General features: G+C 42.0%; 1 protein-coding gene across 6 annotated transcripts in view; it reads right to left on the reverse strand.

Annotated features, from left to right (window-relative positions):
- Positions 1-14,862, reverse strand: part of NUGGC (nuclear GTPase, germinal center associated) — a 54,324-nt gene that overhangs the window by 13,052 nt on the left and 26,410 nt on the right. For all 6 annotated transcript variants that reach the window (XM_023636205.2, XM_070261278.1, XM_070261275.1 and 3 more), the window contains 5 exons: positions 14,636-14,654; positions 14,268-14,357; positions 9,122-9,227; positions 7,746-7,879; positions 3,485-3,649 (listed from right to left, as the gene is read on the reverse strand). In XM_023636205.2, coding sequence (XP_023491973.2) covers positions 3,485-3,649; positions 7,746-7,879; positions 9,122-9,227; positions 14,268-14,357; positions 14,636-14,654 — 514 coding nt within the window. The remainder of the gene's footprint in view (positions 1-3,484; positions 3,650-7,745; positions 7,880-9,121; positions 9,228-14,267; positions 14,358-14,635; positions 14,655-14,862) is intronic.

Raw genomic sequence — 14,862 nt, forward strand, 5'->3', positions numbered from 1 at the left:
TTTTCAATTTATGAGATCTCCTTTTTCTTGGTGCAAATCTTCCCAGAAGTCTTTACCTCCTTGCTCTCCCACATCCACTATATCAGCACTATTGACAAGGCTGATTGAGACTTCCTTCAAATTTGCTCTCCAAGCCATCATTTCCTTTCCATTCCCTCTGCTATGACTCTAGTTCAGACCCTTACTGTGTTTCACCTAATCTAAGAGACTCAATCGATCACTCTGCCTCCATCTCTTCCCACTCTAGGAGCACATTAAGCTTCCCACAGCATAGCTCTGATGAAGCCATTCTCCTGCTTGAAACTTCACCAAGTTCAAACCCTTTGACCTGGTCTAAAGTCTCCAGTAACCTGACTGTCTCCAGCTTAGTACTCCAGAACGCTGCTATCTGTACAGACTAACCCACCTACTGGCTTCCAAACGTGTTTGTCCTTCCTCACCTGGAATGCCTCCCCTCCCGCTCCATGCCTCTGCATATGGAAATACTGCTGATCTTTTAGGGCCTGACTCAAACATCACCCTCTGTAGAAGAGTTATTTGGTTGTCCTCTAATAAGCTCCATAATTTCTTTCTCAACATCCATTCCCCACTTCTCCTGGCAATTACCAGCTGTCCCTTACTTAGTCCTGTTAGGCCTAAACTATTTGGCACAGGGCATTCTCTTGTTTCAGAGATCGGTTTAGAAATAGGCATTGACTCATTTAGAGCCAAAGAAATACCAAGGAAGGTTTGCTGGGGTTTCTAGGGGGAAGTTTCTTCACTCTTCTGAGAGAGCTTCCAGAAATGACCATCCTTCTCTTCCTCTAGGCCAGTGGTTCTCAACCTGGAGCTATTTTGTCACTACTGAAAAGTAGAGGGTGCTACTGGCATCTAGTGAGTAGAGACCGAGGATGCTAAATATCCTACAATTCACAGGACAGCATCTTACAACAATTATCTGGCCCCAAATGTCAATAATGCTGAGGTTGACAAACCCTACTCTAGAGCTTGTGCTGCAGAGATGTGAGTCTAAGGACAGCTACAGCTATTTTGTTATCACGAGGGAAGCAGCTTGAGAACGAAGCCCATACCTGGTGGGTGGGGGGGGGGGGGGGAGGGAGACTGCAGAGACAGAGGGCCAGAGCCACTGCATTAAGTCTACCCCTCCCCCAGGGCCCACACTTCCTCTGGATCTCAGTCATGTGGCCAGTACATTTCCTCATGCTTCAGGCTGCCTTGAATTAGGGATTCTGTGATTTGCAGCCAAAAGATTCCAATCTGTCACAGCCCCCACCAGAATGCTCGCCCTCCTCTGAACATTTGGAGAATTTTTTGGCTCTCGTGTGGTCCTCACCACATGACACCTTTTATTACTCCATGTTATCTCATCTCCTCTGAGCGGGGACTGTATTTGGGTTTTCTTTCTATCCCCCAAACCTAATAATAACAACAGTTGACCTTTCTTACACTTTCTATATGCTAAAGTGCCTTGATTAAGTTCGGGGCTGTATCTTACATGCGTTATTTCAACTAATCTTTACAACAACGCTATGACATAAGTACAATTGTCCTCATTTTACAGATGAGGGAACTGAGGCACAAAGGAGGTAAGTAACTTGTCCACAGTCACACAGCTGATAGATGGGGAAAGTGAGACTGAAACCAGAGCCCATGCCCTTCATCAGTGGGATATGCTATTCCTAGCACCCATGCCTGTAGTCAATAGCCCTTGAAAAAAAGGAGTGAAGGTACCCAACTACCCTACTTTTATGAGGATTTACAAATGTTAAACTGTGTAACTAGTTGGCAATTACAGGTACCTACAATAGTTTGCAGAGCACAGTTTGGGAGATGGAACAGGCAAGTGTAGGGGTTGGACATCTGGGCTCTGAAGCTGGACAGGGCTGCGGTGGATATGGATCCCATGCGTGGCCATGGACAAGTTATTCAGCCTCTGTAAGGCTGTAAAATTAAAATAACAATAAGGATGTTTACTACACCGAATTGTTGTGAGGATTCAATTAGGTAATGCACAGTGCCTGGTACCAGAGTAAGCATTTCCTTCACTTTTGCTGAATGAATGAATGCATGCATGCATGAATGCAAACATACCACATTCGTGGATACTCAGCTACCCACCAGCTGTGCGGAAGGTGCACTAGCTCTCATTCTCCTGTGCTCAAACTCTAACAGTCCTCTCCAGTGACCCTGGAATCATTCCACTTCTTTACTCTTTCAGCTTTAGTTCTTTTAGCATCATTCTTTTTCCATATTAGAGGTAGCTCCTACTCCCTTTCATCCCAGTTGCCACACATACCTACTAATCTAGATATCTAAACAAGCTCTTACAAAAAAACACACAGACAAGAACATCCAGAAGAGGCCACATGCTAGAAAGTTGGTATGATCTGTGTGTATGAAAAGGCCCACAGAAACACAGAGCTCCATTACACACCACCTTTTCACTGCTAACGTTCCAAATTTCCAACTTCTACTAAAAACAAACACAACATAGGCTATGCACTACTCTCAGTGCTAGAGACTTCCGTGTCGTCCTTGCCACATGAGCAGTGCTGTCCATCACCCCTTACTCTCAACAGGTCTTATGGACTGAAGTGTGTCTCTCCAAATTCATGGGTTGAAGCTCTGACCCCCAACGTGACTGTATTTGAAGATAAGGCCTCTAAGGAGGTAAATGAGGTTAAATGAGGTCATGAGGGTGGGGCCCTAATCCAATATGACTGGTGTCCCTATGAGAAGGGGAAGAGACACCAGGGATGCACACACAGAGGAAAGGCCACGTGAGGACACAGTGAGAGGGCAGCCATCTGCAAGCCAAGGAGGGAGGCCTCAGGAGAAACCAACCCTGCAGCACCTTGACCTTGGGCTTCCAGCCTCCAAAACTGTGAGAAATAAATGTCTGTCATTTAAGTGGGATTTTGTTATAGCAGCCCTAGAAAACTAATAAAATGGGCCTCTTTTTTTCACCCCTTAGTCTTGGATAAATACTGCCTTACAGTTACATTTTCATCCCTCAGAAACTCCATATAACTAATTAAAAGATAAAAGAACAATTTGCATGCCAAGTGAGAGGTTACAAGAGGTTTTCTTATTGTGTAATCCAATCGATCCTTACATCAACCCTGTAAGATAGGTAGGGCAAGTATTTAGCATCCCCCATTTTACAGAAGAAAAATCCACAGGCTTAAACGGGTGTAGGGCCTTGCCCAAGGCTATACAGTGGATGTTTGGTGGAGCTGCCACTCAAAATAAGACCCACAGATCCTAAATTCCAACTGTTTCTACTGAACCAAGTACCCTTTCCTGGGTCCTCACAATGCACAGTTCAACAATTCCCTCTATGTGCTTTCCTACAGGCAATTTTCACTCCTATCTTTTCTAGCTCTTTCTTTCCTTCAAAAGCAATGGGATCACGAAAAAAGAGCTTGGGGATTAGGCAGACCTCACCGAACATCAAGGGTTTTCCCTGGAAAGGGTTACTTACCACCAGGAATGCCCCGAGGATCCGCCGGTAGGAAGCCCTGGCATTTCTAACCCCTTCTTGCAGAGGCTGTACTACATGAGCAAAGCACTGGTCGATGGCCTTCTCCAGCAGCTGCATCCTCTCTTCCACAAATCTCCGCAGGCCACTCATGTGCAAGAATTCATTCTAGGGACAAGGGCCATAAACAGCGTGAGGCCACTCCCTCCCTAAAGGCACTTTCTCCTCAAACTTTGCTTCCTTTAAGCTTATCCACCAACACAAGATTTTGCTTGAGCTAATCACCCATGTTTGACTTCTTCCTATCAGCACAATAAGGCATCCCTCAGTGCACAGACCTCCTTAGGCTTTGTGGGATGGGAGAACAGAAGAAACATATGCCTCCTGCAACTTATTTCAGGTGTATTCTCCATAAGGCTATTTGGGGGAGTAACCATCCAAATAAAAATTTAATTGTTACTAAAACAGATTTTTCCAATGACATCAGATTCTACAAACATTTAACAGCTTTGACTGTGCACAAAGCAGTTTTTGAGGATAGTGTTTCTCAAACTTTAATGTGTGTACAAATCACCAGGAAAGTTTGTTCAAATCTGAGGGCCTGGAATCCTACATTTCTAGCCCCCAGGTGATGCTGATCTTCTGGGCCCTGGACCACACTTTGAACAGCAAAGCTACAGGACCACAAAAATAAAGACTTGGTCCCTTCTTCAAAGAAGACTACAGGCTAGTCAGGGAGGAAAATATATATTCAAGTAATACAAGGGAGTGACCACCAGGGCAACCTTGACCTCTAGAGTCTAAGCTGGGAACTCTAGCATCTGTCCCCTGCGTGAGAACCACACAGTGCCCACCTGCAGCAGATGGAAGCCCTTCTCCTTAGCTTGGCACTTAGGGCCCTTCACAGCCAGGACTCAACCAACTTCTCCAGCACCCCATCAGCTCTCTGTTTGCCCGAAAGGTCCCCTCACGTAGCTGTCCCTGAACTTGCCACCATTCTCCAAATGTGTCATTCCCTTTTGTGACCCTGTGCCTTTGCACATGCTGTTCCCATCTTCTCATCCTTCCAGACTAAAGCTCAGAAGTCAGTTCCCATGTGATGCTTTCCCTGACTCCCCCAGCAGAGCTGGGCTCTCTTTCTTGTACTGCCTTTTGTACACCCCCGCGTATAGCATTCCTCCTGCTCTGCTGTCTCATTCCACGTCTCCTTCCCTGGACTAGGAACTTGCTGAAGGGACAAACTGTGTGATTCATGTTTCTTTCTTCCAAGGTGTGACACAGAGAGTGCAGTCCATAAACATTTGTGGAGTGAATGAGTGGCATGGAGCAACTGCAAGATAATGTAGGGTTTTTGTGGCGGTTTTTTTTTAGGAAGACGGGCCCTGAGCTAACATCCGTGCCCATCTTCCTCTACTTTATATGTGGGATGCCCACCACAGCATGGTTTGATCAGTAGTGCGTAGGTCCACGCCCAGGATCTGAACCGGCGAACACTGGGCTGCTGAAGCAGAGCACGCAAACTTAACAGCTATGCCACTGGGCTGGCCCCTAGATAATGTAGGTTGTTAAATTCTATTCCAAATTTGATGACAGAAATAGCTCCCAAATTCACATGTGACCTTACACAGATGTCTTAGCTTCTCTGGGTCTCAATTGCACCATCTTTGAAGTAAGTGAATGGGGCTGAATGATGCTGAAACCAGCCTGAAACTCCCACACTCCAGGAGTCTTACAGTTGATGAGTTTTAGAGTCGATGGAGACTATTCAGTCTCAGGCACACCCTGGAGATTTCACAGTTTTCACTAGTAAGAATTCTATAAGCCATCTTTTATTTCCAGAGTGCCCTCTAGATTCTTTTGAGTTTGTGGTGTCACTGTGATCAAAATGAAATAAGAAAGAAGTCACGAAAGAAACTGTACTGGCAAGATTCTCACAAAGTCTCTCAATAAATCCTTGTTGAATAAACAAGAGAATGATAAGAAAGGGAAAGTCTGGCCCCCATTATGAATAAATGCAGGACCCATTCGACATTGAGATGCTATAGTCAACTTCCTATGATTCTTAAAAATAATGACTAGATCCCTGTTCATTTAAAATCACTAACTACCCAAACTCTAAATTTTTGGTTTGAGTCACAATCTTAAAAAATGATCAATCATACACATTTTTAGGTCTGATTTTTTCAGAATGCAAAGGAACTGACAAAACTTTTGCCTTCCAACTTTCCATCAAAGAACTAAGACTGAGACCAATATCCAAGGCCAAGGAATTTTGAGGAAAGCTGCTGGCAGCTCCCTCTAATAAGCTATCACAGAAGTGCCAACCAGCCCCATTCTCTGCGTCTTCCATCACCTGAAGTCTGGCTGCAAGGGTAGGACTGAGCCCCCCCACAGGCTGCACCTCCGCATCACCAGAGGAGAGCGTGTGGGGCAGGCACTCCGAGTTTGATTGCAAAACGCTTTGTCCCTGTGTTTGTAAAATAAACCAAACACACACAGCACCACATCTGGTTCATTTTCCATCAGCACTTCCAAAAGCAATCTTTTGCTGGGCAGAGAGGCAAATTTCATCCTTAAAAACTTTTTCGGGAAGTTAGAAGGTCAAACCCTTCCCCAGTATTTGAGAGGACAAAAGTCAAATTAGAAAATCTTAGATTTCAGGAGAGTTTTTTTTTCTCACAGAACTAAACCAAAACAAGACAAGAAGTATGATAAAATAAAATTAAAAAAAAAAAGACAGTGAATCTCGCTCTATATGTCAGTTTTCCATAGAATTTTTAAAATGTGGACATTTGACCCAAACTGCATAGACCATCTACAGTTGGCATTGCTTCCTTTTCACATTGAGTCAGGTCCCATTATCTGCCTCTCCTTGCCAGTCCACAGGGTCATCCCAGGTTCACTTTCCCACATTCTCAGAACCAGCCCCTTGAACTCTCATAGAGCCCTACTGGTGCACCTTGACTTTCTCCACCCCTTCCCTGTTCTGCATAACAAGAAGTCAGACTTGGTTGTGCAAATCTGATGGGTAACAGCAAGTGTGGAAATAAACAAAGACCAACTAAATGAGAACACACAAAGCCTATTTATTCGGGGCTTGCTATAGCAAAGGAGTCAGCCACCACCACTTGCGTTTGGCAGAGACTCAAAGGCAGGCAGAGGGGTGGGAAGGCTTCAGGTGTGCCCTGACGGGAGGCCACTGGCACAGGGAAGCTGTAGGCAGGCTAACTAGAAGTGGGGATCCTATGTGACTCATTAGGATGCATATTTGGCTTTCTCTAGTTGACTCTAAGTTGGAAGCAGGGATAAAGATTAGGGAAGCTGTCAGTTATTAACCAAGGTCTGGACATTTTGAGCTGACTGTTACAGAAGTTATTGTTTAGCTTTTTGGATTGTGACTAGAGACAGCAGTCTGCCTTCCTACAAGTCTAACTGACAGCAGGCTGGCTTCCCGAGCTGTTATTGGAGATAAGGGGTTGGCTTCCTACGCAGGTTGCTACAGGCTGTGGGTCAGAGTTCTGTTTTTATATATGATTGTCCGTGTATATACTCAGTCCCTCACAAGGAAGCAATGTAGTTATAATTGATTCCAGCAACAGAGTTTTCTCCAAAACTACCCCAGCCTCTAATTTAGCAGGGTAAAAAAAAAAAAAATCATCCATCAAAGAGATAATTTTGTCTGTTACCATGAGAAAAGGAATTTTAACTGGTCATTTAGAAGGCCTGCATTTTAGACCATGAAGATAAACATCTAAACTCTTTGCTGAAAGCCCCTCCTAGTTTCCTTCCTCTCACATTGTTTTACTATGCTGCTCTGAGTTTGAGATCCTGACAGCACCAGGGCATGAAGGAAATCCACCAACAGATGAGACTTTTTTGGACTGTACGTATAAACACGCCTCTGTAGGATAAGCAAGAATCATCTGTATTCCACTAGAAAGAAACAAACAAATCACTCCCGCCATCGCTAAAACACATTCCATCTTATTCAAGTCTCAGGAGAGGGGAAAGCAGCCACTGACTATTTTTATATTGTCCCCTCAGCCCATCTATCCCAGGTAAAATATTCTTTCTTTCTTTTTTACTCAAATGTTACAATTTTAACCCTCTAATTATTTTTTTGTCCTCTTTAGATTCTCTGAGCTTAGCATCTTCCTTTGATATGAAAAGGAAAAATATCAAAAGTTAATTTTCTAACTTGGTAAAAGAGAGTGTTCTGCCCCGGCTAGGGGGCAGAGAACATACAGCCAGGGGTCCTCCGTACCGGCAGGTTTTCCGTGCAGTTGAAACTGTCTGTGAGGAGCAACAGGCCAAAGGCTTCAGTAACATACTTGGTCACCATCCTCCTCTTCTTGTCCAAGAGCCTTTTCCTGATATATTCTCTTAACTTGGGGATTTCTGGAATTCACAGGCAGCACAACCAATTTTAAAAGGCTTGAGTTCACAGTAAATAGAATTCATAAAAATTAACAGATCAGGATGGCAGTCTGAGTTAACTACAGTTGAGGTCCTGTGTGGGCTGGGTGCCCAGTAAATCAACCTTTCTGAGAACATTTTTTCCAGCTCTGGGATCAACAATAATGAATGGGAGATCAGCAATGATGAATATTAATTTTATTTAGCAGTATAAAATGAACCTCATAGAAAAGTGCAAGTTGGTTAAAAAAACTGGCACTTCCCTTTGGATTGGTACTTACCTGAATAGTTGAACCAAAGGTGCTCACATTTCCAGAGTCTCAGCTCTTCAGTCTCCCTAGATTTTTCTGTCTATATCGAATAACCCTTAATATCAAAATAGCTCATGCTTGCTATGGAAAGGGATAAGAACCTCTGATGAGTGGGGTTCCACATTAGAAGTGTATCTTAGCCCTAATCCTTTGGTAGTCAGAAGACAACAGATGCCATCATACTTTTTTCCCACTATTCCTGTAGGTGGAAATTTTTCTGTGTTATTCCTTGCAGATGCCATGCTGATTATTTCTTTTGTATCCTTGTTCAAGCAGTTCCTCCATTTCTAGGAATATTGCACACCTTCTGCTCCTTAACCTCCTTTCACACTCATCCACGTTTAGTGAAATGCATGCACATTTCAAGGCATTTTAAGCTCAGATCAAAGTCAAGCTCAGATCCTGCCTACTCAGCAGTTCTCACTGAGGACTCCAGTCATACAAATCTCTGGGTTCTCTGACCTTCTGTTGTGCTCATGGCACCATTTAACTTAGCCTTATTTTTACTTTGATTTTTGCACATGGCTTAATATTAGCTCCCTATGTCGATTTTAAGTTCCATGAAGAAAGCGGCCACGTCTTCTACTTTTCCCCCTCACAGACAAAGCACAAAATAGATACTCCATAAGTACTTCTAATCCCCATAGCTAGGTGAGTGAGGAATCTCAAGCCAAATACTAAGGAAATGACAACCTGATCACTGGTCTTCCCCAGCTCATGGCAAGATGAGGAAAAGAAAGGAACTGTGGTCTCAGGCACCACAATAGTGCAGAGAGAAAAACAAATACATTGCTAATAGTTAGGAACTGTGGTAAGCTGGCAGTGTGGAACAAAAAGTTCTAGAGCAGGAAATTCAGAATGCCAAGCTGGATCTTGAGAATTTCAGTGATTGAGATAAAATAATACACATTACCAGTTTCCTCCTCAGTGAGGAGAGCCTGCTGCCAGTACTCCTGGGCGCTGACTGTGTACACCAGATCTGAGGCATCATGGACCTTGGAGTCAGCTGGCAGTTTTCTCTGCAGTGAGAGAGGCACACAGGAAGAAGAATAACTCAAACCTGCCAAAGGAAACAATACCCAGGCCTCACAGGAGCAAATTTCAGTTCATTCAGGTTCAGCTCTGCGAGAACGTGCACTCTGCAGACAGCATTCTGTATGTCAGGTGTTCCCATCTGTCCACACCTCACAAGGGCAGAAGTTGTGAGGGAACTGCTGCATAGAAACTATTCTCTTGGGAGTTAAAAATATCAATTCTAGAAGGAGACACATAGAGAAAATAGCTCACAAGTATACTTAAATGTTCAGAGGGGTGAAAGTGCCAGGATCATTTTTGGAAGAAACAGCACAACTCAGGCAAGGGCAGTGATGTGCTGGAGGCAGCTGGGCAGCTCCTGAGAGTCGACTGCACACCGCTTTTCCCAACCTGCCTCCACTGACATCACATGGTAGCTTGAAATTGGCAATGGTGGGAGTACTTACACCATGGGAATCTGCAAAGGCTACAAATCAGGGCTCTGTTTTCTTCAAACAGCAGATTGTTAAACATTTACCAGCACAACACAACAAAACACTAGGCAAAGGTCCTATAAACGTTTCTTAGCTGAGTGGTTAACAAGTAATTGAACACATTTAAAGGCAGAGCAATGTTTAAACAAATGATGGTTTTTCAATGTCAAAGAATTAAGAATCATATGAGAAAAATCTTTTTTTATGAATAGAAAAACATCACAGAGAAGGCATACTAGAATTATATATAAATCTTGTTCCATAATCTTTCATTCTTCTCACTTAAAAGAAAAGAGAAAAACCATAAAGCACGTGCATGTGTATGCACAGGTATTTGGGGGTGGCAGAAAACAGTAGAGAGTTGTCAATTTCTTTCTGATGCAAAGAAATAAAACAGCTGAGTGAGCACTCCACTCGGAGAGGGGAGAGGCCACCTCTCTGGCAAGTCGTAAGCCCATCCAGTCACGGCTGGAATAGAGATGCATGAGTGGGCTTCCAGAGGTCCCACACACTGTATAAAGGATCTGCCAAGATTAACTCTTTTTTCTTCTGATAGAGTTTTGACTCTAGGAAAAAAGTTTAGGGAAATTTGAAACTATTTTCTACTAGCAGATAAAACTAATGTGGAATTAAAGTAGAGTTTTACAACAGTTAAAAGAAAGGAGTATGCCTAGCTGTGTCTAGGTGTTTGCAGTATTTAAAATCTTGTTCTAAATGTTGTATATCTTCCCTAAAAATTATCGAAGATTAGTTAACACATTGCTATTGCAGTACAAAGAAACAGTTTTATAGTGTCACTGAAGTGGCTACAGTATGAGGGTCCACATTATTGTAAAAGAAAAGCACAGTTACAGCTGGAAGGTAGGATCCAAGAGGTAAGCAGATACTCATCAAAGTAGCCTGTAGAAAGTTTAGTCACTGTTATAATTTGCACACATCGTTTCATATGACAGTGTATAATGCAGCATATTAAAGTTCGTAAGAAGGTACTGCACACGAGAGAGTAGAAAACCTGAGTTAAAAATAGAAGGGATACTAGATATATAGTGAAGGGGGAGTTACACTGAAATCAGTAACGTAAATCATGACCTATGTTTTAAAAAAATCTATCTTTACCAGCATTGTCATTAAAATGATTTTGCAGTGATATCACCCTGCCCACTTCTTTTACTTGGATGAAATAATTCGATATGTACTCCTAGCATCCTAAATTTTATTTCTAATACTATTCTCTGCTAAAAGAAACCCAAGTTTCTTTGAGAACAGTAGGTCCATGCCCTGGAGCAGGGAAAAATGAAATGGGCCTGAATTTCTTATTGTTGCCAGAGAGTAAAAATGGTTTGTAAAATGTCTAGGTAATGCTAAAAGGAGCCAGCTTAAATTAAGGGCTCCTAGGTCAAGATGTGAACTTGAACATCAAAAAGAACACAATAATTCTGTGAAAAGCTATGAGTTCACTATGACCTTCAAACTGAGTAAAATAATATAAGGTATTGAGAAATAATAAGAAATATATGTATACTGGTCTCTGCCCCAGTTCCTGACACAGGGCTCCGAAACACCTTATAAACAGGGGTGCTAGGAAAATCTTTTGTTCTAACATTTAGTCTTTGACCCCAGTTCCTAGCACAGAGCTCCTACAACCATTGTATTTCCTAAGTGATAAGAGCACTAGGAGCATCTCTTGTTCTAATATTTGGTCTCTGACCCTGGTACCTGACACAGGGTTCCTAAATCCCTTGGAATTTCCTGCATGATAGGAGTGTCTGTTTTTCTAATGAGGTGACTCTGGATGGGCTCCTGGATGGGGGCTGGTCATCAGAAAGATCAAGCCATTAGAAGACTGGATTTTTCAGCAGCCCCCCCTCCATTCTCCAGAGAGGGGAGACGGGCTGGAAATGGAGTTAATAATTGACTATGCCTACATGAGGAAGCCTCCATAAAAATCCCAATGCTATGGGGTTCCGAGAGCTTCCAGATTGGTGAACACATCCACATACCAGGAGGGTGACATACTCCAACTCAACGGGGACAGAAGCTCCTGCACTCAGGACCCTCCCAGACCTTGCCCTAAGTATCTCTTCCTCTGGCTGTTCATCTGTATCCTCTATCATATCCTTTATTATATAATAAACTGGAAAACATAAGTAATTGTTTTGCTGACTTCTGCCAGCTGATCTGGCAAATAATAGACTCCAAGTGGGAGGAGGTCACGGGGACCTCTGATTTGTAGCCAAGTTGGACAGAATTTGTGGGTAACCTGGGGACCTACTACTTGCAGTTGGTATCTAAAGTAGGGGGCAGTCTCATGGGACTGAGTCCTCAACCTGTGGGATCTGACGCTATCTCCATGTAGATAGTGTCACATTGAGTTAAACTGTAGGACACCTAGCTGGTGTCATAGAGAATTGCTGGGTGCAAGAAAGCCCCCCACATCTGGTGTCATAAGTGTTGTGAGTGTGGGAATAATGTGAGAGCAAAGGAGAGAGGCACAGGAGGAGGAGTGTAGGTTTTCTCTACAGGTATGCTAAAGCACAGGTAAAATGCTGTATAATAACCAGTTCAAGTGACAGGCCTGAGAGCATCAAAACCCAGCTCTCTCACCTCCCACATACAATTAGTCATCCAGACCTATGGATCTGAACTCCCTAATATCTCTCGAATGCATCTCCTCTACTCTATTCCCATAGTGACTGCGTACTTCAGGCTCTTACCATTTCCACCCAAATCACAGAAAAAGCTTCCCAACTGGTCGCTACATCCAATCTTCACTCGCTCCTCCCCCCACCATCCATTCTCCATACAGCTGAGAAAACAATCTTTCTGAAATACATACTATTTCCAAACTAAGATCTATAAATGTAGTCTCAGGGGTCTGTCAATTTTCTTACAATATTTTTTTTTAATTTTCATTTTTTAAATTAAAAGAATAAACATAGACATCTACATGAATGATTATCTTATAATCAACTTCTGCTTCATATTTTCTATGATTAAAATTAAATTTGCTCCAATGAAGCCATGCAGTACAAGTAAAGGTTTCCACAAGAACTCAAACTGAAATAAAGTGGTTGGAGAATTAAGGCATCACCTAGCCATCAGAGAGTAGGTGCACAGCCCTCCAAAGAACTCATACCACACGAGTCAGAACCATAGCCACCCTGCAAGCTGACATATTGTTGCCCAGACCCTATCTCATCCACACCAATTTGCCACATTTATTAGCAATAAATATAGCTGTGAATTGTCTATTGAAGTACTTTATGTTTCTGCTTTTGGAAATAATGCGATTAGGTACTCATAAAATGCATATTTCTTTAATGCCAACAAGAACAATTAAAAAGAATAAGAACAGCTTTACTGAGTTACTCCCTCAGTAAAACCAGCATTCAAGAATGGCTTGGTAGAAGGATTTGGCTTAAGTACAAGGTCTGATTATTCTGAATTAGGAAAAAAAGCTTTGAAATTTTCAATTCCACATTGTACATCAGACATTTTCTGCATCAATATAACTGAAGTCAAAATACAGAACGCAATTAAATATAGAACTGGACATAAGGCCACATGTTTTCACTACAAAACCCAGCACTGAAGATTTAGTCTCAGGAAAACCAATCATCTATTGCATTGTACTAACTCTGATAGAATATTTATATTTTTTAAAAATATTTTATCTTGTATGTTCACTTTGTGAAAATTCATTGAGCTGTACACTTATGACTTCCGCACTTTTCTGTATATTTTTTACTTTCAATAAAAAGTTTTGAAAGATGAAAAAAATATTTTATCCTAAAATTGATTTCAGTTATATAGTTGTATAAGATTATTATAGTAGGGAGTTTTATGTTGTACCCATTTTAGTGACAGAATAATAAAAATAATTTAAGAAAACACCAAGATTCCCACAGAACGACTGCACAAGCTTGAAAAATACAGCTCAGGCCTTATCTCCCAACACTCCTGCATATGCCCTCTGCTGAGCCATTCAAACTACTGGCATATAGATTACTGAACAGAGCAGGCTTTTGCAATCACGTCCTTTCCTCCATCTCAAATGCCCTTTCTCCTACTTCTTCACCCCACTAAAGACTCCTGGCTCTTTACAATTCTGCTCAAGAGGGTGAGGAGTTTTCTCTGAACCTCTCCCCAGTACCACCTCCATGACTGCCAGCGTGACTTGGGCATCCTTCTTCTGTGTTCCCACAGCACCCTATGCACTCCTCTGGTGAAGAACACCTTAAACCGTCTGCTGATCCCTGATTTTAACTGCACGTATGGCTCAGTAGACCGTGTGCCCATTCAGTCCTTCTAACATCAGAGGAGGTAGATGTTATTATTTCCCCATTTTACAGGTGAGAAAATGGAGGCTCAGAGAGGTACAGTAATTTGCCTAAGGTCACAAAGTTATTAATCAATAGGACTAAGTTAAGTAAAAATTGTCTAATCCAAATCTTTTGCCCTGGCTAACACACAAGACCAAATAAATGTTTTTTTCTCAAAATCTGAGTTGTTGAAAAGCAGAAAAATACATAGAGAAATCTGTTAACTCACCGTTAGCTTTTCCTTGAGAATTTTATTCCTCTGTAGTTTTATCACTGCATTTCTTTCTAAAACAGCCTCTCGCTGACTTTGAATAGCTTGCTAGATTGTGAAAAGAAATAAAAGCATGGCAAAGAGTCCAGGGTTATGAAGAGTGATGAAGTGATAAGACACATTTTTTCAGTCTTCATTTGGCCACACACATGTGCATGTATTTGAATTACATAATATTAATCATAAAAAGTATTATTTAAAAATAATTAGTTCATGCGTGTCCAAACTCATCAAGATGTTCACATTAAATGTGTACAGTTTTTTGTATGTCAATTATATCTCAATAGAGCTTAAAAAATAAAAAATAAAAACTAGTCCATACTTACATTTCTCACTTTTCTTTCCCTGAAATGAAAAATGTACACTGTTAAGTAAAATGTTACTTAACTCATTACGTGTCATGGCAGTCTTTCGAATTTCCCTGAAAGCAGAGCATACTGTACTGTCATGTCTTGATGCCGTTGCATAAGCTCTTTTTTTGGGTCCAAACACTCTCTCTTCTGATCCACCTCCAGTGTCCATTTGAACAAAGTGTCTTTATTTCTCAATATTT

This window comes from Equus caballus, chromosome 2 (genome assembly GCF_041296265.1).
Source record: "Equus caballus isolate H_3958 breed thoroughbred chromosome 2, TB-T2T, whole genome shotgun sequence".
Classification (NCBI taxonomy): Eukaryota; Metazoa; Chordata; class Mammalia; order Perissodactyla; family Equidae; genus Equus; species Equus caballus.